Consider the following 27,484-nt stretch of genomic DNA (forward strand, 5'->3'; position numbering starts at 1 on the left):
GAGGGGCGGGGGCGGGGGGAACGTTTGGGACAACACCCCCCCCTACCCCCCGCAATCTGGAATCCAGATCCCAGGCAAACGAGAACGCTTTAAAAGGCAGAAAGAACGAAATAACAAACGCTGGATCCTAGGCCTGGTTAGGGACATCACCCTAAAACGCAATAACCTAATAGTGCTCACTGTCCCTCAGGCGAATGGGTCAGGCCGGAACTACACTTCCCAGAAGGCAAAGCGGCGAGGCGGTGCTAAAAACACTGTTTTTACCTCAAGTTGGCTCCAGGCGCTACAGGTTTGCTTAGAAACTCCAGTCCCTCTTGTTAGCGCTCCTCCACCCCAGCCTAATTGGCTCTGTAGTCCGTTGCGTGGGAGGGCGGCTCGGGCGCCCCTGGCAGCGGTTGAATGGGGGCCCTCATGCCCGCATCCTCACGGTAAAGGAAGTCCTTTCTCTGGTCCGAGATGTAGCTTCTCGGGCCGCGTCAGAGCAACAGGACTACATTTCCCAGAGGAGCGCGGGGCTGCCGGGCGGCGTGGGGGCGGTGCCTCACGTCTGGTACAGTCATCCTAAGCTTCTTCGGCGGGACTGTGATGGCCGGAGAGATGACGATCTTAGGTCAGTGATCAGGAGGGTCCTTTGCGCTGTTGCGGGCACCTGAGCGGTTGAGGGAGGCTGGGGTGTTGGGGTCGTTGTTGCATCTGCTGGATCCCGCTGGCGCAGCGGATACAGCGCCAGAAAGGTGACTTAGAGGCGGTTTGGGGCTGTTCGCGACGCCGGGTTGGGGGTCGCCTCTAGGAAGGCCCGAACCGCAGTAGGCCCGGGTAAGGCCGGCGGCGACCTCTGCATACGTCCCAGGGACGTTGGGCCTCGGGAAGGGTTCTTTCCTACGCAACGTCGATTTTTGAATCGTTGGTTGAATTGGGGCCTTTGAGAGGCTGCCAGAATGTGCATCTCCTAGACCCCTAGACCCCTTTGTGGAGGAAGGGAGAGGAACAGCAGCAGCAGCCCGAGCTGTAGACTCATGGGATGCTGGATTTTGAGAGAGCCAGATACCTCTTTGATGTATAGTCCAGTGTTCTTTCCACCAATCCGGGTAGGAATTACCCTCTCCGGAGGAGAAGGTGATGAAATGCTTCCGAAAATGTGTACGTAGGGGCAAGAGGAAGGTGGGATTGGCACCTGATGTCATTTCATTATGTGTTGATGAGGATGACCTAATAATTTAGTAAAGCCGACTCCTACAAATTGGTGTTTTGAGTTGTATGTAACGTGGATGGACACAGGTGTATAGCACAGCCTCCTGAAACCAAATAACAGGTTAGCTGTAAATACGAATTGACTTCTTTCTCCATCACTTATGTTTACATTCTGCGTGGCGTTTGTTCGTATTTGGCTTTTTCAGCAATTAATATTTATTGAACAGTCTTCTACTGGCTGGGAACCATTGGTGCAGGGGATACAGCGTGACTAAAACCTGACTTCTAAGAGCTTCCATTTATGTTATCATCAGGGTTACACACTTTTAATTCTTCTCCGAAATATCACCTCTGCAAGATGTCCTCAACTCGTATTTAATACAGAAAAAGTTAACTATGTTCTGTTATGAAGTGACCGTTTAAAAATATCTAAGCAATTTGCAAAATTATTTTAATCCAGTTTATCCATTTCATCCTTTTGAAAGGAAAAAAGAGAGGGGGTATGAAGAGTTTCACGCTTACAATAACAGAGCTTTTGCTGTGGAAATTTTAATGCTAGTTTCTTTTTAACAATGTTATCTGAAGCTAATTATAAAACTATAAAATCTAAATATCATTTGATCAAGAATTGGATTATATTCTAGTTTTTGCTCCAGATGAATGACTTCTCCTGTCAGCATTAGCACAATTATTATCGAAATGTTTTTATTTTTTATTCCTTTACTCACCCATAAGTGAAGCACACAAACATACAGGGGGTTTTTTGTTTGTTTGTTTTTGTTGTTACTTCATTTTAATTGTATTATAGTCAGTTTGCATTATGAAAAACTTGATGTTTGAGAAATGTTATCGTGAGTACTATAAAAGAAAATATTTGGACAGTATTTTTAGTCTAGTATGGAAGCGTGATAGTAAAGGGATTTTACTTTTGTAATTTTGCACGTTGTACTAGTTTGGTAAGACGCAACTTGTAATTTGCCTGTATTTCAGGATCAGCTGTTCTGACTCTCCTGTTGGCTGGCTATTTCGCGCAACAGTATTTACCACTGCCTACTCCTAAGGTGATTGGAATTGACCTTGGCACTACCTACTGTTCAGTTGGGGTGTTTTTTCCTGGAACAGGAAAAGTAAAGGTCATTCCAGATGAAAATGGGCACGTCAGCCTACCCAGCATGGTGTCCTTTACTGACAACGATGTTTATGTGGGGTATGAAAGCTTAGAGCTGGCGGACTCAAATCCTCAGAACACAATATATGACGCTAAAAGATTCATAGGCAAGATTTTTACCCCAGAAGAGCTAGAAGCTGAAATTGGCAGATACCCATTTAAGGTAAGTGAAGCCAAAATCTATTTTAACTTTAGTTCAGCATACTGTTTCAATTAATGCTTTGGCTTCAAGTTACAAAACATTCTCTTTCAACAGACTCAGTTTGCCTGGAAGTTATATTATCTCATATAACAAGCAATCCCACAGCAGCTCCAGGGTTAGCTAATTCAGTGGTCCCGCAGTATTACTGAGGACTTAGGACATTACCATCTCCTCACTCTGCTATCCTCAGAATGTCTGCACAGCTCTTTCATTGTAACCGGAGGCTAATGAAGCCCCATGTACCTGTAGATGGGTGGATGGATAAATAGATACTCTTCCTGTGTTTGTGTGTATACATATTTATATACATAAAAAGAGATCATACTAGGCATGCTGTGTAATGACTTGTTTGAAACTCATCAATATATCATGGACAGTTAATCAGTGGGCTCACATCATTATCTTTCATGGTTGTGTGAAACGACTGTTCCGCCAATTAATTGTCCAGTCTCTTCAGCGTAAGTTTTATTTTTTCCCTGGTTTTCCACTGTTATTGGAGCTTCAGTGAATATCCTTGTACATGTATGTTTTTACACTTCTCTGATAATTTCCTAAATTTGAATTCAAGAACTGGAATTGATAGGTCAAATGATTGCATGTTTTTAAGTGTTTTGATTTGTATTGCCAAATTGTACACCGAAAAGTTTATGTGCCCTTACCTATTTTTTAGACTGCTTATATCTTCACTAGTTATTGTTTTTCAGTCTTTGCCAATAGATAAATAAAAAATGGTATCTTGTATTAATTTGCATTGCTGTGATTTCTGTTGAGGTCAGACTTTTAAAAATGTGTTTATTGGCATTTTCATTTTCTTTAGTGATCCACTTCTTACCCTTTGTCCTGTTTTCTTTTGGGGTGTTTATCGTTCCCTTAATGACTATAAAATACCTTTGTGATGTGTTTTCAGTATTTTTTCCTTTTTTTTAATAAAACTGACGTATAATTTTATTTTTGAACTGTCAAGACTTAAATTTTTATGTGGCAAAATCATCTCTTAATAATTTTTTAAAAATGTTTTTGGACTCTTACCATGCTTACAGTGGCCTTTCCCATCCTATCCACTTGTATTTTTTTTCTAATGCTTTTATATAAGTATTTGTAGGTTTAGGTTTTGCTGGGTTTTTTTTTTCTTTTAAACATTTAAATGTTTATTCCATGTAGGGTTCCCCCCACCCTTTTGGTTAATTATGAAGTGAGATTCTAAATAAATAGATTTTAAAATAGTGGTATCAGTGCTGCTTATTGATTAACGCATCATAAAAATTCTCAAATTTTTATTCATTTTCAAAGGAGCAAAAAAACAATCTCTCCAGGCATTTCTTAGGTTTACTCCTTTGTTCTCTTTTAGCTTCTTTCTTTAGACCCTTTACTAATTTGTAATTTTTCTTATGTAATGATAAAATCATATAAAGCTATACAGTTTCCTCTAAATTACAGCTTTGGGTACATTACTTATTGATCCAAGAGTTATTTTACAGGTTTTTTTTGTTTGTTTTAAGTTTCTAAGTGATCATATTTTTTTGTTCTTTCTGTTTCATGATCACTCTGAAGGTACTGGTATATTTGGGTCTTATTTTAAGGACCTTATTTTAAGTATTCATAGCTTGTTTTTGTTTTCCCCAGGCAGGTAAAATACTTTTTGGAAGGTCAGATTTTCTTAATTGAAAACTAATTATGTAGTCTTGAATGATTGGGGTAAACTTCTTATAATTTCTTAGAACAGACTAATTCTCTTTTACTATTGATGTTAATACAAACTATTGGTGAAACTAGTATGTTTTAGAATTAGTCTAATTTTTTAAATGTACAAATGTACAACTACATTAGCAGGAAAAAGATGCTAATACATGTTTCCATGGAAACAAGAATGTGAGTGATATTGATTCTTAGATAAGAACATATCGAAGTACTAAAATTATTCTTGTTAATATGTACCAGAACATTCTTTCAATTATCTATTACTTTTGGAAATAAATTAATTTTTTAAAAAAGAAGATCTTGAGTCGCAAACATGACTTAGCCACTGTTATTCCTTCTATTTTATCATTCATCTTTTCTTTCATTTAACAGATATATATGGAGAATCTTCTATGTTTCAATTATATGCTTAGTAATGAATTTTATTTTTCTGCTCTTATTGAGAACTGTAGAGTGGATTCATTTTATAGCTTTTAAAGTATGACTTTTAATAACCTCTAATCTTAGTAAATGCACTTGCTAGATAACAAATGAATTTTATGACCCTTTAAAGGTAAGTTTTGATTGAATACATTCCATATGTATGGGTGTTAGCGTATGTGTACGTATGTATATGTAGATATATACACACACAGTTTTATATATATATTTTTTTATCTTTGCAAATCTTATTCACAGGTTTTAAACAAAAATGGAATGGTTGAGTTTTCTGTGACAAGTAATGAGACCATCACCGTTTCCCCAGAATATGTTGGCTCTAGACTGTTGTTGAAATTAAAGGAAATGGCAGAGGAATATCTTGGAATGCCAGTTGCCAATGCTGTTATTTCTGTACCAGCAGAATTTGATCTAAAACAGAGAAATTCGACAATTCAAGCTGCTAACCTTGCAGGTAATATCACTTGCCTGAGTTACATTTTGCTCAAAATTTTGTTAGGCTGAAAATCTGTAGTAATGTGTATCATTTTGCAAACCACCTAACGAGGCACCTAGACAAACTATATGGTAGATAAATCAGATGGATTTTTATATAGGTTTACAAACAATTTAGAAAGCCCCATGGTACAATGTAAAATGTGTATATTATGACAGCAGCCCATCAGGCATATGAGAAGGGCTAAGAAAGAACATGGACACACGTTAGCAATGAGGAATTTTTTCTTCTAAAATTCTTTTAATGTTAAGATGAATATAATATAACGTTTTTTAAAAATCTGAGGTGGGAGAAAATTCATTCAACACCATTCAGCAAGTATTAAGTGCCTAGGTAAACAAAACAGATAAATCCGTTTTCTCATGGAGCTTGTATTCTATTGGAGGGAACAGAAAATCAGCCTTGAAGATAAGTATATTATGGCATTTCTTACTTAGCATTATTAACATTTGGGGCTGGATTATTCTTTGCTGTGGGGAACTGTCCTGTGTATTGTAGGGTATTTTGAAGCACCCCTAGCCTGTACACACTCGAAGGTAGTGGCACTCTCCCCACCAAGTAGTGATAATTTTATGTCTCCAGATAATGCCAAATGTCCCCAGAGGAACAAAATGACCTCTGGTTGAGAGCCTTGCTACAATGTATGTCAGAAAGTAACTTGCCGTAGAAAAAAAGACAGGATAAGGGGAAGGGTGGGTGATCAGAGAATAGGGGGATTTGCAGGTTTTAAAGAGAGCGGTCAGGTAGACCTCATTGAGAAAGTGACATTTAAGCAGATTTGAAGGAAGCAAGGTTGTGAACCAAGCAGATATATGGAGGAACTGTGTCGTAGGAGAGAGAGTGCCAGTGTAGCAGCCATAAAATGAGAATTTGCTGGTACATAAGAAGATAGGAAGTTGGCCAGCGTGGCCAGAGCAGAGTGAGTGATGAAGTCAGAGAGCTAAGGGGAAGGTATTATGGTCTTTGAATAAATTCTTCAGAGTTTGACTAGTTTCTATGGCTCGTGATACATAAAGCCGTACTACTTTCACGGCCGCTCGTTATGTGTGGCAGTTAGTTTAAAGCAGGAGTTTTGCTCAAGGAAATCTGATCTTTTGCTTGCACATTTACTGTTTAACTTTACCTTGAAGTCAGATTTTGCTGTATATTTCAGATTTGCATTCAAGGGTCTTGCATCTTAAGTACTTTTTTAAAGTGTCATTGTAGCTATTGGAGCCTATCATCTGGATTTTTCATTTTATTATCATTTCTTCTCTGTTTATTCATGTGTTCTTTTTATCAAAAAGTCATTTTTCAAAGAAGAGCACACTAAGCTTACCTCATTTCTATAGCAGCTTGTTAACAGTGCATAATGACTAAAGTTTATTTGCTCATATATTCCCAAGTAAAATAGGAAAATTAGAAGAGGCTGAGAGATTTTTAAAAATTAAGTATTAATAAATAATAGAATGATGTATTCCGTGAATCTGGGCCTTTATTTCTTTATACTATAATCTTCTCTTAGAATAATTTTAATGACACCCATTTAGAAGAACGTATATTTACCCATCCCATGTCATTATTTTTATTGGGTTTGTGACTGTGTACTCAGTGGAGTTCACATCAGAGAAGATACTAATGTGTTGTAAGATTAAATGAGAAGAAATTTCTTAATAGTGTCCTCTCATGATTGTTCTTCCCTCCAACCAATTTTATAGGACTGAAGATCTTAAGAGTAATAAATGAACCCACAGCAGCAGCTATGGCCTATGGTCTCCACAAAGCTGATGTCTTTCACGTCTTGGTGATAGATTTGGGCGGAGGAACTCTAGATGTGTCATTGCTGAATAAACAAGGAGGAATGTTTTTAACCCGAGCGATGTCTGGTAAGAAAAATAGAGGGAGCGTTAAAGAGATTGAGGCACGTTAACATATCTAACGTGTAAAGTGTTCATTTAAAAATTTTTCCGTATTCTTTGCGTTCATTTTGGTAATCTTCTGTACATGTAATCTTATGCCACCACTTACTGTATTTATAGCAAAAAGTTAAGTCTCAAAAAATAACTGGACATCCTGTAAGTCAAATAAATATACTGCCATTTGTAGCTAACTGAGCCCGTAGTTTTCACCTCCATGGTAAAGGGAACAGAAGGAAAGAAATTATTTTAAAATGAAGGACGATCAGTTTATTTCATTTAATAATCTGTTTCACAAAATAGATCTCTTTAGGAAATCTAATAATAGTATTTTGCATTCTAAAATTTTTTTTTTTTAAGGTTAATTTAGTTTCAGGAATTAAGCCTGTGGAGCTTAAGTTACAGGTGGCCTAACTGGACTCCATTTAGAACCAAGTTCAGTGGCGGGCATTTATATTGCATTATTCTTTTCCTAATTAAATTATTTTTTCTACTTTTCAGCCCTTAATCATTTAAACAAAAGGATTTTTTAAAAAAGAAAATGCTTACTGGTACTTTTTAATTAAACGAAGGACTTCCTTCTGTTGAAAATAATGACATTTAGTGTTTTTAAATTGCTACTTAAAAGCCGGTCAGTGTTCTCAATTTCTTTCTGCAAAAGTATTTGATATCATTGAGATACTTCCTATTACATCATTTAAACCCGGATGTGCATTGTATTTTAATAGTACACATTTGAATTAAAATCTTTTTAATCAGTCTTTGTATGAATAAAATCTTAATACATTAAATAAGGACTTATTATTCCCAGAATATCATTTATACATACATACTACACAGACACACGTATATATGTACACACATACACATATATTCATAAATATAATATATATTTTTAAAATTTTTAACTTAGGAAACAATAAACTTGGAGGACAAGACTTCAATCAAAGATTGCTTCAGTACTTATATAAACAGATCTATCAAACATATGGCTTCCTACCCTCTAGGAAAGAGGAAATCCACAGATTAAGACAAGCTGTAGAAATGGTCAAATTAAACCTGACTCTTCATCAGACTGCCCAGATGTCGGTATTACTAACGGTGGAGAAAAAGGACGGGAAGGAACCTCAGAGTAGTGACACTGAATTGCCAAAGGACGAACTTTCCCCAGCAGACAGCCCCCATGTGAACAGCATGTTTGGAGCTAGCCTTCCTGAAAAGAAAAATGGAGAAAGTCAGGTTTTATTTGAAACAGAAATATCACGGAAGCTCTTTGACACCCTTAATGAAGATCTTTTCCAGAAAATACTAGTACCCATTCAGCAAGTGTTAGAAGAAGGCCACCTGGAAAAAACTGAGATTGATGAGGTGGTTTTGGTTGGGGGCTCAACTCGAATTCCTCGAATCCGCCAAGTCATTCAAGAGTTCTTTGGAAAGGATCCCAACACGTCTGTAGACCCTGACTTGGCAGTGGTGACAGGAGTGGCAATCCAAGCAGGGATTGATGGAGGCTCTTGGCCTCTCCAAGTCAGTGCGTTAGAAATTCCCAATAAGCATTTACAAAAGACCAACTTCAACTGAATTATGGAGGGATGGTCATTTGAGATCTTGTCTGATGATCTCTTCCTATTTATCAGACCACCTCTGTCCACTAAATCAAGTCTCTAAAATATCTCACACATTTACCTAAAAGGTAACATTTATATATATGAAATTTTACAGAACATTTTGTTTTAGAATTGAATGTGGCCAGATTGATCCTTGATTTTGGAGAGATCCCATTTCAACAAATACTTCTGAAGTGAAAGAATTGAGGTAAAACTCTTATGGGAGCATAGGTGACTGTATTTTCTGCATTCTGGAAGTAGATATCCATGTGCACTTAAAACTGTCTTCTATAAACGTTGCCTAGTGCCAATTATAGGATTCCCAGTTCTTACTAAATTGTATTAGCAGGAGCTGGTAATTTATTTACTTGGTTATCACATGTAACTCTTAAATTTGAACTATACTTGAAGGACAGTGTTGATGTCAGGTACTTACAGTGGCTGGGAGATAGCAGTGTTATTAATATAAGCTGCATATATAATATTCAGTAACTGCCATATATAACAAAATTACTTTCACAAACTCAGTATCCCATCTTGTGTCCTAGTCCTATAACCTGCATTCTCCAGACTTTCAAAATATATTTATTGGATCAATTTATTCTCTTTCTAAAATAGCTACAGATTTATTCAAATGTCTCATTACCAATTTATATTTTAGTTCCTTCATCTGCTATGTGTCATTCTCTGCTTGGATTTCCATGATTCTGCATGGTTTGAAAACAATAGAGAATTATTAATTACATTTTAAAAATGTGTTAATGTCACAATAAAGCCGTCATTACTATAAATTTGTTTTGTTATTTAAGACCTTTGTAGACATTGATAAACAGCAGTAATTAGGTACAGTATTTATTTTATGTTTTTGTTTCATTGTTTATTTTCAGTAAGCCCTGGAGAATTTAGCTTGCATCTGATTCAGTTTTACTGAGATTTTTACCCGTATTTAGTTTTGAATGAGGAAAATTGTACTCATTTTTGTTATTGTTTCCTACCATCATTTAAAACTAATCAGACTTGGACTGTTTTTAGCCTTAAGGTTAGTGTGTGATGAGAGCAAAAAGTTTGTGAATACTGGAAATAATGTGGAAATCTAATGTGGAAGACAATATGAAAAAAATGTCCACAAATCCGTATTTGTAGTAGTTTTGGTTTGTTTCCTTTTAGAAAAGATGCAGGAACCAAGAAAGAAAATATAGTAGTTTTATTTATGTGATGCCCCTATTATTTGAAGATTTTCTTTTTCCTTAATAGAGGCTACTTCCTATCGATATTCAAAAATTAAACTCTGGTCAGCAGTTTTGCTAATATAAAATATGTCTGCTTTATCCATTGTTGAATTTGAAAGGATGTTGAAGTTCCAACCACTGAAAAAGAGAAATAAGCAAGCTCATTTCAGCAACATCAAAACATTTCTGCTTCTCGTAGTAAAAATCGGAGTGTTTTTTGCAGATCCTAAAAAAAAAAAAGTTTCTTAGCAATGAAATTGCTGTTAAAACAATTTCAATCAAATACTTTTGTGTACAGAAAATGTCTGTAGTAGGTAAACAGAAAAATATAAAATGTTGACATGTTTTATTTTAGAACTAAATGGAGAAATGCCAAAGAGGAATCCTTCACTGCGTTCTGAAAATATTCAAGTGTTCTTTTGGACTTTATAAAAATCTTTACTAGATTTTAAAATTGAAAAATACCTTTTTGCAAAGGTCTTTAAGAGAAAAGTGTTCAATTTATCAAAATCTCCATAGATAGTAACCAGCTTTAACCTAAAGCATTTTAAGACTTTTTTTAAAACTTGAATTTTTCCAGTATATGAGATAGTTCAGGACAATCTGTTAACAGTCCTTAGAGGAAACAATTTGCAAAACAGGGCAGCTAATCTCATACTCTAAAATTGGAATTTAAATAATTTGATTGTTTCTGAAAAATAGGCAGTGTTGGAATTGGGGGACATTAGTTTAGCATATTAGAAAAGCATAACTATTCTCTAGTATAGTTATACCTTTAAAAAAAATGTCTTCAATCATATTAGGGGGCTATATATAAATAGTCTTGAAATCAGTGTAGTTTATTTAAAAGGTAAAAATGCATTCTGAAAGGGATCATTTATGCATAATAATCTGAAGACATTTTTCATAATACATTTTGGTTGTACATCTTGCTAGTGTTTTTTGAAGTACATAACTTTTAAAATATTAACTGTCTTGTATGATTAGAATATGTGAATGAATAATTATTTTGTGTCAGGAATGTTTTGGTATTTACTGTTTTCACTGGAACCACTTATGTATCAGCAGATACTGTTGTGCATAACATGTTCTGAAGATCATAGTTATTGTGCATAACAGATTGTGCCTCTTAGATTTGTGTGTATACAGGTATTTCACATTTTAATGTAAATAAATACCACTTTGCAGTTTGTTTTTTAAATTGTGTCCTTTATTTTCTATTCTGGACTATGCCCAGAGTACATATTTGAGGTATGTAAATAAGAAAGCAAACGGGAATAGAGCTGATCTGATGCTCACGGCACGTGACCTCAGCAGCTATTACCTAATTCCCTACATCCTGAATGTCCCTGGAATTGCTTACTTTTCTTTTTTTTTAATTAATTTTTATTGGAGTATAGTTGCTTTACAATGTTTTGTTAGTTTCTGCTGTACAGCGAAGTGAATCAACTATACATATACATATATCCCCTCTTACTTGGATTTCCTTCCCATTTAGGTCACCACAGAGGATTAAGTAGAGTTCCCTGTGCTGTACAGTAGGTTCTCATTAGTTATCTGTTTTATACATAGTAGTGTATATGTGTCAATCCCAATTTCCCAGTTCATCCACCGCTCTTTCCCGCCTTGGTGTCCATATGTTTGTTCTCTACTTCTGTGTCTCTTATTTCTGCTTTGCAGATACGTTCATCTGTATCATTTTTCTGGATTCCACATATAAGTGATATATGATATTTGTTTTTCTAGATTAGTTTTGGCTCTGTTATAGTCGAAAGCCATGAATTGGTATTCAGAATTTTGAGTATACTGTTCATGATACAGGAAATGTCTCTTCTTTGACTAATTTAGAAGAGACATTTCCTGTATCATGAACAGTATACTCAAAATTCTGAATACCAATTCATGGCTTCCGACTATAAGAGAGACAAAACTAATCTAGATAGTTAATAATCCTGCATAATAGACTACTGTAATCCTTTGGTTGGTGATTAATACTTTATAATTCTCTAATAAAGGTTATTCTTTGGGCAAGAAACTCAATACAATTTTTTTAAGTTCATTTGATAAATGTCTTGTCAAATGAGCCCTTAAATAAAAACAGTAGATTTGACTCTCCAATCACTAGTTCCTGTGATTCCTTCATAGTTATTTTAACTACTGCTGCTGGGAGATTCAAAATATATGAGGAAATAATAGTGATACATCCACATTTATTTCACTTGACTAACAAATACACAGTGCCCTATTGAGGGAGGCAGCTTCTTATGTGACTTCCAATGCTTCGATCTGGTATTCAAGGCTTCAAATGATGTAGCCATACTTCAAATTTGAATGTAATCTTATGAGAGACCCTAAGCCCGAATCACTGAGCTAAGCAGTTCCAGAGTCACGATTCACAGAAACTGAGATAATACATTTTTTGGTTGTTTTAAGCTTACTAAATTTTTATTTATTTCTTATTCAGCAATAGATAATAGTGCTTACTATGTACAGGAGTGTTCTAAATGTTTTAACAATACTAATTAATTTTGTTCTAACAAACTTAGGGGTAGTTCCTCTTACCCCATTTTCAGATAGGGAAATTAAGGCACAGATGTGTTAGGTAATTTTCCCAGGATTATACAACTAATACGTAGCAGAGTTATTCAAATCTAGTCCATGTTCAGCCCCAATGCTGTGCTATCTTATCCATCCCATAATGCAATCCTATAGCACCATTTTTGTTCAGTACTAAACTGGATAGTATCCATGAAAGACCTCTTGTTTACCAGATCATGTTACAGGTTTAGACAGTGCTATTTACTTCTTCACATTTCTGAGAAGCAAATTTGAATTTACAGATTTTTTTAGATACGAAATGAAGATAATAGTACCTAATTCTTTGGGGTTTTGTGAGTGCCTGGCAAGAAAGTGCTAAGTATTATGAATGGAGATGATAGAAGGAGAAAGAACAAAGTTCAGTGACTTGCTAATTTTATGAGGGATTATAAGAAAATGCCACAAGAAAATAGGTTATTTTCCCTAATATCCTCAAGACCCTGAAACTATGAGTCAAAAACTTCTGCAGAATTCTGTAGAAATATAAAAGAAAATTAATGTGCTGTGGTAAAGCATTTATTTAGTTTTGGGAAGAATTAATAGCTTGCCTCACATTAAGTTTTTTGGATGTTAAAAAACTAACAAATACAGTCTGTCTTACACCTCATTGAATTAACTATTTTTTGGCTTACCTAAAAGACCACCTGAAATGTCTTAAATGGCACAACACAACTTTATAACTATAGCTATATATATATATATGTGTGTGTGTGTGTATATATATATATATATATATATCTACGTACACAATGTAAATACATAAATACACAAACACAATTCTGTTAAGAGTTCATCCAATCACCTTAAATTGCTTAACATAGCCTATATAGTATCGGAAACTGGAAATTGGATCTTATTAGTTGTAACCACTACCCTTCTTTTGTCTCCCAAGTAACTATATTTTGTCATAGTCGAAAAATACTTTGCGACAAAAAGTAGTGGTGGCAGACCTTGCTAAATGCTACTGCAATTATCTTTTCTATTCATTCTTACTTTCAGAACCCAGTTTTTTTGGAGTGGTGACATCCCCTACTTTAAAAATTATTTTGCAGCTAGGGATGGGTATGTGACATAATTCTGCTCTACCTTCTTGAAATGCAGACATGATGCTGGAGATAAAGCAATGGGTTTGCAACTACCAATCAATGGACATGTAATAGATGGTTGAGCTAAAGGTAGAAGTGGCCAGTGGTGTTATGTAACTGCTCTGGCCAGCTTTGTCCTTTCTACCTTGGGACTTCTTTCTACCTAAGAAAAACAAGCCCCTTAGTTGTTTACACTTCTTTGTTTTCCTTCTTTCCTTCCTTGTGTTTTTAAACTTTTGACCCTTACTTTGTGGTTAAACATTTGGTCAAATTGCCATTTGTTGGACTTCTGCTTCTGGCCAAGATGGAATAAAAAGGAACTGATTCAACTAAAAAGTGGAAGAAAATACATGAAACAACAGTTTTCAAGACCTTACGCATCATGGCCAACATTAATTCTTTTCTATTACCTCTGTAAAGTCATAGCTATAGCAATACAGGGAAAGCAGAGGCTGTTCTGTAATACCTGGAAATTGTTGCACAAATGCTCAGAACAGAAAGCCAGAAGCAGATGTTCAGACAGAGTTAGTGTTGACTAAAGCTGGGTTAACATTTATGCCTAGTTCCTGTGGTACTCCACTGTCATGTATTCTAAATCATTCATTTAGTCTTATTCTCTGATAACCACATTACATTTTCTGTCTATCAAGAGTTGAAAAATAGCAGTAAACCAATAATCATTCACAAGTATATTAATGATAAGCTGAGTCTTATAAACATGAACTCAAAAATCAATCTTGTATCTCTTCCCTTGACACACAAAAATGCACATGTATCATTTTCCTTGTGTTTTGGAAAAATATTTTTCAAATTTTTCACAAATATTTTTCACAACTATCACAAACATTTTTCAGTTTATGATATATTTTAACACTTTACTCATATGACTATTCTTTTTTTTTTTTATAAGGTACGCGGGCCTCTCACTGTTGTGGCCTCTCCCGTTGCGGAGCACAGGCTCCGGACGCACATTGAATTAAAAGGTTTAATTCAAATTTACTACTTCTCTATAATCCAGTCATTTTAAGTATCCTGCACTTTGTTTCAAAGAGCACTTCAGTGATTGAACAAACTTGATGTACATAATAAAAATGAGAATGAAATATTGATTTTTTAAAACACAATAATATTATATTGAGTAATTTTGGCTTAGTCATTTTAAATGACTAATTTATTTTACTTTTTCTTTTTACTCTTTATTTAACTATATTATACATGAGATATCTATGTATATATATAGCTATAACTATCTATCTATATTTTCACAAATCCTAAGTATACAGATTGATGATTTTTACAAATTGAACCAATACTCAGACCCAGATCAAGAAACAGAACATAATCATTTCCCAGAAGCCCACCTTGTTCACCCTTTCAATCATTACCCATCACCACCAAGAGTAGCCAATATCCCAACTTCTAGGAGTATAGTTTCTCCTCTTTTTTTTTTAAAAAAACAACAAACCTTTTGTATCAATAGAATCATGGAATCATATAAGAATATGCTTTTGTGGTTGACTTCTCTTTTTTATAGTATTTTTAAAAATGTATTTATTTGGTTGCATGGGGTCTTAGTTGTGTCAGGCAGCCTCTTTGTTGCAGCTCGTGGTCTCCTTAGTTGCAGCACACAGCTCCTTAGTTGTGGCACGTGAACTCTTAGTTGCTGCACACAGCTCCTTAGTTGTGGCACGTGAACTCTTAGTTGCAGCATGCATGTGGGATCCAGTTCCCTGACCAGGAACCGAACCCAGGCCCCTGGCACTGGGAGCATGGAGTCTTATCCACTGTGCCACCAGGGAAGTCCCCTGTGTTTTCTTTCACTCCACATTATGTTTGTGAGATTCATTGGTGTTGTTGCCTGTAGCATTTGTTCATTCATTCTCATAGCTGTATAGGATTCCACTGTATGAAAATACCACAATTTATCCAGGTGACTGTTGATTTCCCATTAGATTTCTAAATTATGCAGTGTCTCTGATTGATTTACTACATGTGTAAAGAGGCCAAAATGTAAATTTTAACTGATATTAATGAAATATCCAGTTCCCTTTCTTAATGGATTTCAATAGATATTTATTCAATGCCTACTGAGAACAAAACATAGTGGTAGGTACTACAGGAATTGTAAAGACAGGACAATACTTTCAGTAGCTTACACTTTAAGGAATGAAGCTTTAGATAATATAGGGTTTTATAATTTACGGTAACTTTTCATAAATACCCTTGGGGATGAAGCAAGGTTGTACAAAGTTGTTGCACAAGAAGGAGGAAAAGAGGATAAAAGAAATGGCTGTTGAGTCTTAACATGTTAAAATATTTTATTAAAATCATCTTGAAAGGAAAATACCATTGAAGTTTGAAAACAAATTTGAATGGCAATTCAGAGAAATAATGTGGCTTCTATTACATAAAACTACCAAATGAAAAAGCCCTTCAAAATATAATTAGTACTATAAATCAACAATTACTTGTGAATGTATACCATCTGATATATAACTCACTGAGGTTAATCAAGCCAGAAAATGACGTTCCATAGAAAATATAGGTTTTTTACTCAAAGTAAATAGTAAAAATATTATAAAATATTATTTTTAAATAAAGCAAAATTTTATTTTATAAAATTCAGTTAACATATAATTACTCTTTCCAAAAAGCAGCTGAATAACTCAATATGTTTTTCTGTGATTCCTCCATAATTTTTTTTTTTTTTTTTTTTTTTTTGGCCCCGGCCCCCCCCCCGCCATCTCAACCACTGCGCCACCAGGGAAGCCCCTCCATAATTTCATATACTGTAAAATAACTCAAAAGTTATTACAGGTGCCTGTATAATATTACTCTAAAATGCCTTATCATTCGTTCTACAAATGTTTGTGGAGTATCAACAATCTGAAAGGTACTATGTTAGGAACCTAACACACAAAAACAATAAACTGGGCACTTGCCTTCAAGTAGCTTTAAGGAGAGGCAGACTAAAAGGATTTAAATAGAGTATGGTCCCTGCCATGATAAAGGTATGCACATAGGGCTACTCAGAGGACAGAAAAAGGGCATGTGGATCAGACAGGGGAGCAAAGGGAAAAATCAAGAGATGCTTTGTGCAGAAGATGATTCCTGAACAAAGTCAGAGACTTAAGGGATAAATGGCATTTAGCACTTTGGGCAATGAGGAAAAGGCAGATATTCTGGAGGGAATGAATGGAAGAAAGAAGGTTGGGTACAGCCCATTATGGTTAGAGCTATGGTGCTTATCTCTTGTTTGTGTTAACATGTAGCTAGGGGCCCGCTGTTTTGCATTTCTCCCCTGTCTTTATTTTTTCAAATACTATTTTTTTTTATTTGGTATAATCAAACTAAAGTAAACTAAAAGTATTTACTTTTTGTCCCTGAGTCTTGTGTTATTCCTGCTTCTGTTAGCATGTCAAAGAAAAGTCCTTTCTGGTGTATCAAATTCTGTGGTGTTTCAAATTGTGTAATCCTTCCAGAGTCTAGAACAAGCACCCTGCAATGTGAAAAGAATCCAGTCAGGTAACCTATAATCAGTGTTTCAGTTCACCCTTCTTCTTCTTGCTACCGTAAAGTTTAAATTACTGTATGAGTTATGTCAGTACAAAATAAAGGTACTATGTAACTCAGGAAATATATCAAGTTTTCTAATATTCTTTAAGCATTAACAAATTCCTCTAATTATTTTGGAAAATATCTTCCATACTATTAGGGGACATTTTGTATCTCTCAGCACAGATAAAATCCTTTATTAGTGGCAAGTAATTAATGTGTTTCATATGTTCAGTAGGTATCTCTGTAGAAACTGGTTTATTTCTGAAAACAAATAAAGCATACCTGTCTGAATCAATGATAGAATGCAGTCTGTGAGCAATCATCAGGATGGTACAATCAGAAAACTCCTTCCTGATTGCAGTCTGCACCAAGTTATCAGTCTCAAAATCGATGGAAGCTGTTGCCTCATCCAAGATGAGAATTTTTGTTTTTCTCAGCAAAGCACGAGCAAGACAGACAAGCTGTCTCTGTCCAACACTGTTATAAAAAATAGTAAAATGATTTCCACAATGGATTTTACGGTCACAAACTTCCTGTTCTAAAATTCTAATTATACTGTTATTCTCTTCCTAACCCACACATTCATTCATTCTTTTCTTTAAGAAATATTCACTGAGTGATTACTATATGCCAGACTCTGGTCCAAGTTCTGCAAATACAACAATGAATTAAACAGACAAAAGGCTCTGTCATGGGGAGACAAAAAATAAATGAGCAAAATGCATAGTAATGAGAAGAATTCGAACGTACAGAAAGGGAGGGTGTAAAATGTGGGTACGGGGTGGGCATTTTAGATGGGCATGCCAAAATAATCCTCTCTGAGAAGACGCCTTTAAATTCAAGGCCTGAAGGAAGTGGAAAGTGAGTCCTGAAGATTTCCAATGGGAACTTGTTCCTGGCAAAGTGATTGGCAGATGTAAAATTCCTGAGGCAGGCAGGAACCCGCCTGGCATCTTCACGAAACAGCAAGGAACCAAGGAGGCCGAGGTGGCAGAAACAGAGAGAGGGAGGAGAGAGTAAACAAAGAAGAGGCTGAGTCATACAGGCTGTGTCTCTCCAGTGCAGAGAGGGTCTAACTGATTTCCCTTAGGTCTCTGATCACATAAAGGGACCATCCTAAGACATCAAACATCAAAGTAGCCCTTACAACAATTTTTTTTTAGGAAGAAAGCTATTAGAGTAGGAGTCTTTGCAAAAGAAGATTCAATTAAATAGTGACTTTTCATACTGCATTGTTCCTCTTTTTCCCCTTTGTTTCCCTTCACCAGCAGTTTCCCAGCCAGTGGCTATCATTTTATTTATTCCTTGTCTGTCTTCCCTAGGAGAAATCAGCAATGGTGTGCTTTGAACAGGCCAGACAAAATCCGTGGTAGCTCAGGAGTGACTTCCTTTTGAGGCCAACTCGTTTCTAAAAAGCCCTGAATGAATAACCTGACCAAGCTCTGTTCTTAGCAGCTTACCTGAGGTTTTCACCACCCTCTGAAATTTCATGCAGCAGCTTCTTGGGAAGGGACAGCACAAACTCTTTTAAGTGACATAGTTCCAGCACCTCCCATAGCTCACCATCAGAATACTTGTCTAGGGGGTCCAGGTTCATTTGAAGGGTTCCAGAAAATAAAACAGGGTCCTAGAGAAAAAAATAGTCACCAGTAATCTTACTGTCACATGAGGCATGCGTACATTAAATAAGGAAAAAACAAAATGATCAAAACTAAATAGTTATCAAATTCATTTTATATTGAACCCAAAAGCAGAAGAAAATCAGAATAAGTTGCAAGTTAGATTAAATCATTATAAGCTTCCTGATTCTTTCTCGTCCTCTTATTAATAATGTCTCAATCACAACCACGATAATAATGATGATGGTAGCTGCCCTTTAGTCAGGGATATAATATAATACAGAAAAGAACTGAATAAATGTAATCTATACTATGTATATAATATTATCTAACAGCCCACCAATCCAGAAAGATAGAAGTAAATATCCTCATTTGACAGACAGTGAACTGGAGGTTTTAAAAAGCTCTCATCCAAGGACACACAGAAGGTAAGTGCTCAAGTAGAATTCAAAGACGACAAGTCCACGCTCTTTCCAATACACTGACATGTCTAGTGAAACTGTATTTTACTACACCTGTTTTGATTTATAAAAGGGGAATGACTGTTTCTTTTCTCCAGTCAATTTTATCCCTGTCAGAATTTCAGATTTTACTCAAATTTGTTTTGAAGTAAATTCATGAATGTAAGTATGTGTTTAAACAGTATGACAAAGAGATAATAGTATTTTAAGATATTTTTAAAGAATAACATAAAGATATTGCATAAATGCTCAGCTTAAATCTCTCAAACACAACTGAATAAAGTCATCTTTGACTGCAGAGGCATATTATTGAGCCAATTTGCATACTTGTTAATGATCAAGTTCTTCTGATGCCACAGATGAAAAAATCAAAGGACTTGAAAAAAGATCTAACTGCATTATTGTTCTTTTCATTTTTTCAATATTTCTAAACCTCAAGTCAAAAGAATCAAAATCCTACATTCGAATTTACCAACTAAGCAAAAGCCTCAGTAATTGTTTTTTTCTTCCAAAAAATACCAATGTGTTTCAGCCTGATCTCTACATTTGAATTTTATTTGTATTTACTATTATGAAGGAAACTTGCAAAGCAACATAGCAGTTTTTCAAATAGATAAATGCACGTAGGGAGAACACTTCAGATTTAGAGTGTTTAATAGGATTTAATTACATAGTTATTTTTCATAATACATTTAAAATAATTTGGCTCCCCAAAATGAATGTGTATGCTTGAAAGGAATATATTTAAAAAAAAATTAAAACAAAAACAAAATAAAATAGAACAAAAGATGAAGTTTCCCTAGAGGGAGTTAAGAAAGACTAATGACAAAACAGTCTTTACCTGTGGAATAATATTAAGTTTGCCACGAAGGTCATGAAGCCCAATTGTAGATATGTCAATTCCATCAATAATAATTTTGCCTCCTGATCCTTCTACAATTCTAAATAGGCAATTTGATAGTGTTGATTTGCCTGCTCCAGTTCGTCCCACAATTCCAATCTATAATGAAATTATCATAAACAGTTTACATTGTACTTTTTGTAAGGGAAGGGGACCTTGGTACTGACAACAAATACATTACGTGTCGGGTCAGTAGAATCTAATTTTGCCAACCAGAAAAACATTGACTGTCATGGAAGACTTAACGTGACATGCAAGGATGAGTCTTTATCCAGACACTCCTTACTCACTGGAAAGGCTTGGGCTAATATGTGTGTTTCCTCCAGTTTTGTTTTGTTTTTTAATTTTTATTTAGTTATTTATTTATTGGCTGCATTGCATCTTCATTGCTGCGCGCAGGCTTTCTCTAATTGCGGCAAGAGGGGTCTACCCTTCCTTGCGGTGCACGGGCTTCTCATTGTGGTGGCTTCTCTTGTTGAAGAGCATGTGCTCTAGGCGCACATGTTTCAGTAGTTGTGGCACACAGGCTCAGTAGCTGTGGCTTGCAGGCTCTAAAGTACAGGCTCTGTAGTTGTGGCGCACGAGCTTAGTTGCTCCGCGGCATGTGGCATCTTCCCAGACCAGGGCTCGAATTCGTGTCCCCTGCATTGGCAGGCGGATTCCTAACCACTGTGCCACCAGGGAAGTCCCTTTCCTCCAGTTTTGAGTAATTTACTTACCACCTAACTAGAGCACATTAGCAGCCCCAGGAAGAGTAGATCATCCCTGAACCATCCCTAAACTAGCCATTAAGGGTGTGGTTTAAAGAGAGACTGATAATGGGGTTGTTTTCCTGAGACTTTCAAAATGAGGCTTCTTTACCATCCCTCCCCCAAAACAAACGAGCAAACAAACAGGGGACTGGAACCCTTTGCTTAGATAGGCTAAAAAATCTAAAGGAATGCCTGCAAATTTCCTTGGTGTATCAAAACAACTACTGCAACAAAACCACTAAGGGCAGTCACAGATAATGTCGGAGTGTTTTGGACTCTTGGACAAAATAATCAGCTTGTCATAAACATCCAGTGATTGCGTGTGTTCCTTTGGCCATGAGAACTAAAGCAACCTCTTTTGGGTGCTGACTTGTGTCTTGGTGTTAGTAGAACATTGGGCAGAGAGAAGATTATGGTGGCTGGTTTGCCCTAATTAAAGATCTTAAATCTTAAATGTGACATATTATTATACATCAGAAAAACCAGGAGTATGTTGAATTCATTAGAAGAATTAAAATTCCACAATGATTTCATTTGTTCCAAAAATATTTTTGTCCTTGATGTCACTGCAGTGGACCTGGTTTAGAGGGTTAGAAAAGGAGGTGTTTGGAGATACCAAAGGCAGGTTTCTGAAAAAGGGAAAATGGAACATTGCTGTTAATTAAAATGATTTTTTAGTTTTACTGATTTGAAAAATATCAATCTGATTAGGCAGGATAATAATATGTTTTCATAAAACATTTTGAAAAATGTGGGAAAAATATAGAAGCAAAAATCATCTAAAATCCCATCACCTAGAGAGAATCAGTGTTTATGCTTTGTAACTGTTCTAGGATCCTTGCTAATGTGTATATGTTTGCTTGTTTAAAACACAAAAATGATATACTATCAATAGTTTCGCATATAGTTTTTATCAACTAAATTACATCTCAAGCATTTTCCCATTTCACTAATGGTCTTGGAAAACATGATGTCACTGACTATACAAATATTCTCTCTGATGTATTTACTGTATAGGTAACTATATATTATCTTACTGTCTTATTGTTATACTTCAATACTTCTTATTGTTATACACTTACTAGAGGGTGTAAAAATAAAGTATACTAATACTGGGTATATAGCCAAAGGAAATGAAATTAGTATGATGAAGGGGAATCTGCACTCCCAAGTTCATTGCAACATTATTCACAGTAGCCAAGATATGGAACCAACCTAAGTGTATGCCATGCGTGAATGGATAAAGAAAAAAAAAATGTATATAAACATATATATAATCCTGCACAAAAATGAAGAAAATCCTGTGATTTCTGGTAACATGGTGAACTTGAGGACATTATGCTAAGTAAAAGAAGCCAGACAGAGAAAAATATTGTATGATCTCACTTAAATGTGGAATCTAAAAACGTCAAAACGTCAAACAAAAGGTTACCAGGGATTGAAAGGTGGGGAAAATGGGAAGATGTTTGTCAAAGGGTACAAACTTTCAGTTATAAGGCAAATAAATTCTAGGTATCTAATGCACAGCATGGTGACTATAATTAGTAATACTGAAATTTGCTAAGAGAGTAGATCTTAAGTGTTCTTAAGGTTATGAGAATCATTTCACAATATATGTATATCAAACTATCACACTGTACACCCTAAAAAATACAATTTTTATTTGTTAATTTTACCTCAATAAAGCTAAAAAATAGTAAAGTCATGTTTCACAATAGATTATGAACAGCTTAAAATATATATTTTTGTTGATAGAGGAAAAGCTTATTCTGTACAAACCAACCATGTCTTTATTACTTTTATATGAAATTTGAACAAATGACCATCTTATATTCAATATCACAGTATACTTTGGCCTTAACAGTAAATATATTCAGATGAAAGGTAAAGTGAGACTTATGAAATATATATGGTACCTTCTCTTCCCCATGACTCTGGAAAGTGATATCTTGTAATGCTAAACCAAGATCATCTCGGTATCGAGCCTGATAATTAACAAATTCCACTATCCCTTTATTGGGCCATTGTGACGGAGGCCTTTTAGACATTATCCAGGGTGCCTTAAAACAAAGAAATATTTTTTAAACTATAATTATAATAAAAATATCTCCTCCCAATAAAAATAATTCTCATGCATATAAAAAAAGTGATAAAACAAAAGTGATGAAAGACGTTTGTAAACATTATGAGTTTTCTGAAAACACTTTTAAAAAATACCAAAATCTTAGAAATAAATTTTTACACATAAAGAGGCTTCCCATCTTCTATTAAATTATTAAGAAAAATCTAAAACCTTATAAAGGAGCTGAAGGTAACCTGAAATTTTTAGCTGAGAGGAGGACAGCTTGTCATTTATTCATTTCCCAAATACTGAGTGTTTACTGTGCCAGTTAATGCTTTGGTTGTTGGTGATTTAGCAGTGAGAAAAACAAATAATTCTTGCCCTTACGGAGCATGCATGCTGGTGAGGAGAGACAAAAAGCACCATATAGCCTATGCAGAATGTTAGTTGATGATAAAACTTTGGAAATCAGGAAATAGGCAGGGTTGGTGTAATTTTAAACAGGGAGGTTAGAAAAGGCTTAACTGGACATGGTCAGGAAACAAATCATGTGGATATCAGAGGAAACCCTTTCCAGGTAAAGGAGACTAACTACATATGCTGAGGACCTGAGACTGAGGCCTGGCTCTGGAACACTGGAGGAAAAGCAGGAGGTAGAAGAACACGCAGAAGACAGGGGTGCCCCGCCAGTGAGGTGAAGTGTTTTCATGAAAGGGAGCGATCACAAGTGTCAAATGATAGGCCAGGTAAAGTGAAGACTGAGAGGCTACCATTGGTGATCTTGACTAGGGCAGGCTCAGTGAAGTGGTAGGATTTAAAGCCTGTGTGAAAGATGGTCCAGAAAAGAATGAGAAAAGAGGAATTAGAGAGAGCAAGTACAGGAACTATTCCCAAGAATTCTGCTGTAAAGAGGAGCAGAGAAACGGGGCTATAGAGGAGTAAATAGGGGTCATTTGGACACATTTACTTCTTTCCACATCAAGAGTTTTTGCAATGGTGTCTGTTACAACTTGCATCAAATTACATAAAGATGATTTTTTTTAAATGTGTGTGTGCTTGTGTGTGCACACACACATTTTACTGTCTTTTTTTCAAAAAAAAAAACATATTAATAGCAAACGATTTAGAAAATATAGAAAATGATACAATTTTTATATTAGTCATTACATGGCAATAAGCTGAACAAACTAGATATTGGTAACTGTGATTGTGATCGTGAAGGTAGACTAATATTTCGTGAAGTGTGTATGAAAAAGGAAGGTAAGACCCAGGGAAGAATCTAGAGGAAGATTCAAAATTTAGTTAGGAGTTGGAGTATGCAGAAAATATTTTAGTATATTTATAGGCTGAAAGGAGTAAAGGGGTTGGGGGGCTGAAATTAGGAATTAGAGAAGGTGGTTAATGGAATAAGGTCTGAGAAAAGATATGTTTCCAAAATACATCTGGAAATTTGTAGGTTTTTATTTGGAGGAGGAACACTCCTTCCTCAGAGTTATGAGCGAGCAAAAGAGGAAAGTTTCACGAAGATTTAGATACCTTTATAAATGGATTGAAGAAGATACAGAAATTCAACATATACCCTTTATCATCTGCCCTGTTAATTCATGGAAATGGGAGACAGAAGTACCCTAGATTAGTAAAATATGTAGATAATGCTAACATTATACTCTGTCTATAGTCTAATTCTTCTCTCTCCCAAATTATAGTTAACTAAAGGGAACAAAGCAGAATGATTTTTTCTCCTTCTCCTTCCCATCCACAGAGATGCTAATGATGAGTAAATGGGACAGAAGGTATAAGCAGTAAAGGCGTAGTTAATTTTGAAATTGGACAATCAGACTGTAAATAATTGTGAGGTGACTGCATTAAGACACTTTTCTCAATGTAAAATCTTTACAAAGTTGTAATCATAGGTTGCATATTTTACTTTACATTGGTAGGGGACAGATCACGGTGCCCCTTAAAAACAGGTGCTCATATTTCATTTTTATAACAATACTGAAATGGGATATCTTATAATTTATGAACAGTCCTAATTTACAGTGCTTTTTTTCTACTTTAGTGATTATATAAAATAACGGTGTATTTTACAATAGATTGAATTTTAATTTCGTCGAAATGCAAAATATTACAGCATAAATTTGGAAATGCAGGTTTTGTTCAAAATTGATTTTTAAGATGTCAGTTCAAGGTGTATTACAATATCTTAATTCTGCATCCATTTATTAGTTATTTAGAAGTGCTTACCTCTTTATCCATATTTTCATATTCACAAACTCTTTCAATGGAAACTGCATTGGTTTCAATTTCACATGCTTTCCTTACCCAAAAATTGAGAGATTGAGTAATCTGGAGGTGAAAAACCAAGAGCTCAATGAATGAGTATCAGTCTTTTATATACTATTAATAATACTTTATAAAGCTTCATTTTTTCAGAATTTTCATATATTTTATTTGTTAGAATTATTTAACAACTTTAGAAGTAAGCATATTTATTCTTAGACACACATATGTGCTTCTTTAAGTTTGTTAAATTCATTAATATCATAAACAATGGTTATCTGTCAGAAGATGGAATGAATAGAGTTCAACATATATTAAAGGAGACCATACTTGGTGTAAGAGATGATGAATACCAAGATTGATGGGCTATACCTTAAGAAATGTACATCCTAAGTGAGGAAAAAATTTGTACACAATGTTACCTTTGGCATTCTTTACCAGCTTCCATTAGAAGGAATTTTCTGACTACTCCTGTCTCCTTTTTTACCCCCAAACTCTACTTTCTTCTCACGCAAATTATCCCTACATATAATTTCCCCAAGGTTGTAACTTCAAATCTAGTTCTGAAAGTCACAAAACTCTCACGATTCAGATTTTTCTTGAGTTTGGTGCTAAACCATTTGATGGCCAACCTGACTGAACTGATGTGGGTCTCCTTAAAGTGTTGATTTAACCCACTTAGGATGTACATTCACATATTTCACTGCAGAACAAAGAGTTTGATTACAGAGTTCTGCCCCAGGCCCTGCATATATACATACATACATACATACATATATATGGATATATTTATTTGTGTGTGTATATATATATATATATATATATATATATATGTTAAATGTATTATATTTCCTTTCTAGAAGCCTAAGTTCTGAATTCTGAAATGCAACTGACTTGAGGCTTTTAGATAAGGGACTAAGGGCATGTACCCAAATCACGTAGACCCATCTTTTAAATAATATGGAATTATATTGAGCAATTTGATATATTTTCTATTTTACTAAGGGGACTTGCACACAGCATACCACTAGCACTTTGCAGTATCATATAAAATAGGGCTTATTAGGGAAAGAATTACAAGCAGAGCATATATTCTCCCCAGAGCTTGCATTATCTCTCTGCTTAGTTTGGGCAAACCAGATGGACAGGCCACGGTAGAGAGGGGCCCTATCCCTGTTATACTTTATAACTCTATAAGGATAGGAGAACAGGAAACTTCTGGGTAATGATTCAACAGCAGGAGTTTCCTGAATCCTCTAGCACTGAGCCTTGGGTATCAGCCTGATTTCTCTGTGAGCTGACTTAGAAATACTGAGCTAGCTCTCTTGCTAGTAGCAAAAGAAAGAAATGAGCCTCCAGGGTAATCCAGATTTGTCTCTCATTACTTAGTTAATACAATCTATAATTCAGACAGGAAAAGGAGAAGAGAGCTTAATTAATTGGATTATAAACATATCATATACCACAAAATCACTATTACTTACATTTAAGGCATAGGATATGGACAAACCAACTATTGCTGAATCCATAGAATTGCCAGCCTGCACAGCAAGCAGTGAAGCGAAGAACACCATTAAATTGCCAAGAAATTCAAGTCTAACAGACAGCCACCTGTAATAATGGAAAATATTCCTGTACTGAGATGCAAAAGTTTTGGTGCACTTAGTATGAACTCTCCTCTGAAAACTGAAGAAGTAAACATCAATAGCTGCATTCTCTTTTTTCACACTTACTTAGAACTCAATCAAACAGGAGTTTTGTAGTGATGATAGAGTAAAGGATTTCTCTGCATAAAAATACACTTTACTTTTGCAGAACTTTGCTTTAAAACTTAATCAGGGGCTTCCCTGGTGGCGCAGTGGTTGAGAATCTGCCTGCCAATGCAGGGGACACGGGTTCGAGCCCTGGTCTGGGAAGATCCCACATGCCGCAGAGCGACTAGGCCCGTGAGCCACAATTACTGAGCCTGCACATCTGGAGCCTGTGCTCCGCAACAAGAGAGGCCGCGATAGTGAGAGGCCCGTGCACCGTGATGAAGAGTGGCCCGCACTTGCCACAACTAGAGAAAGCCCTCGCACAGAAACGAAGACCCAACACAGCCATAAATAAATAAAATTAAAAAAAAAAAAACTTAATCAGAATTAAAAATCAAAACAAAAGAACATCAGCTGAAATGCATTTATCTTAAAATCCCATTGGAAAATCACTTACCTTTCTGATTACATACACGTTTTTTATATG

General features: G+C 35.5%; 2 protein-coding genes across 8 annotated transcripts in view; one reads left to right on the forward strand and one right to left on the reverse strand.

Annotated features, from left to right (window-relative positions):
* The first annotated feature begins 542 nt into the window (after positions 1-542).
* On the forward strand, positions 543-11,125 carry HSPA13 (heat shock protein family A (Hsp70) member 13). The gene is made up of 5 exons (XM_024731554.1): positions 543-610; positions 2,182-2,522; positions 4,938-5,151; positions 6,891-7,058; positions 8,002-11,125. The coding sequence occupies exons 1-5, from the start codon at positions 586-588 to the stop codon at positions 8,667-8,669; spliced, it is 1,416 nt and encodes a 471-aa protein (XP_024587322.1). The 5' UTR covers positions 543-585; the 3' UTR covers positions 8,670-11,125.
* A 5,231-nt stretch (positions 11,126-16,356) lies between these two features.
* LOC112390578 (multidrug resistance-associated protein 1-like) overlaps positions 16,357-27,484 on the reverse strand; it is an 80,754-nt gene continuing 69,626 nt past the window's right edge. For 6 of the 7 annotated variants that reach the window (XM_024731549.1, XM_024731548.1, XM_024731546.1 and 3 more), the window contains 6 exons: positions 26,728-26,854; positions 25,208-25,309; positions 22,815-22,958; positions 20,087-20,245; positions 18,626-18,792; positions 17,016-17,642 (listed from right to left, as the gene is read on the reverse strand). In XM_024731549.1, the coding sequence (XP_024587317.1) occupies positions 17,288-17,642; positions 18,626-18,792; positions 20,087-20,245; positions 22,815-22,958; positions 25,208-25,309; positions 26,728-26,854 (1,054 nt within the window). In that variant the 3' untranslated portion in view covers positions 17,016-17,287. Of the gene's footprint in view, positions 17,643-18,625; positions 18,793-20,086; positions 20,246-22,814; positions 22,959-25,207; positions 25,310-26,727; positions 26,855-27,484 lie in introns of all 7 variants that reach the window. The other variant, XM_024731547.1, reaches the window with a different exon arrangement.

Source organism: Neophocaena asiaeorientalis, unplaced genomic scaffold (genome assembly GCF_003031525.2).
Source record: "Neophocaena asiaeorientalis asiaeorientalis breed wild unplaced genomic scaffold, Neophocaena_asiaeorientalis_V1.1 scaffold330, whole genome shotgun sequence".
In the NCBI taxonomy this organism is placed as follows: Eukaryota; Metazoa; Chordata; class Mammalia; order Artiodactyla; family Phocoenidae; genus Neophocaena; species Neophocaena asiaeorientalis.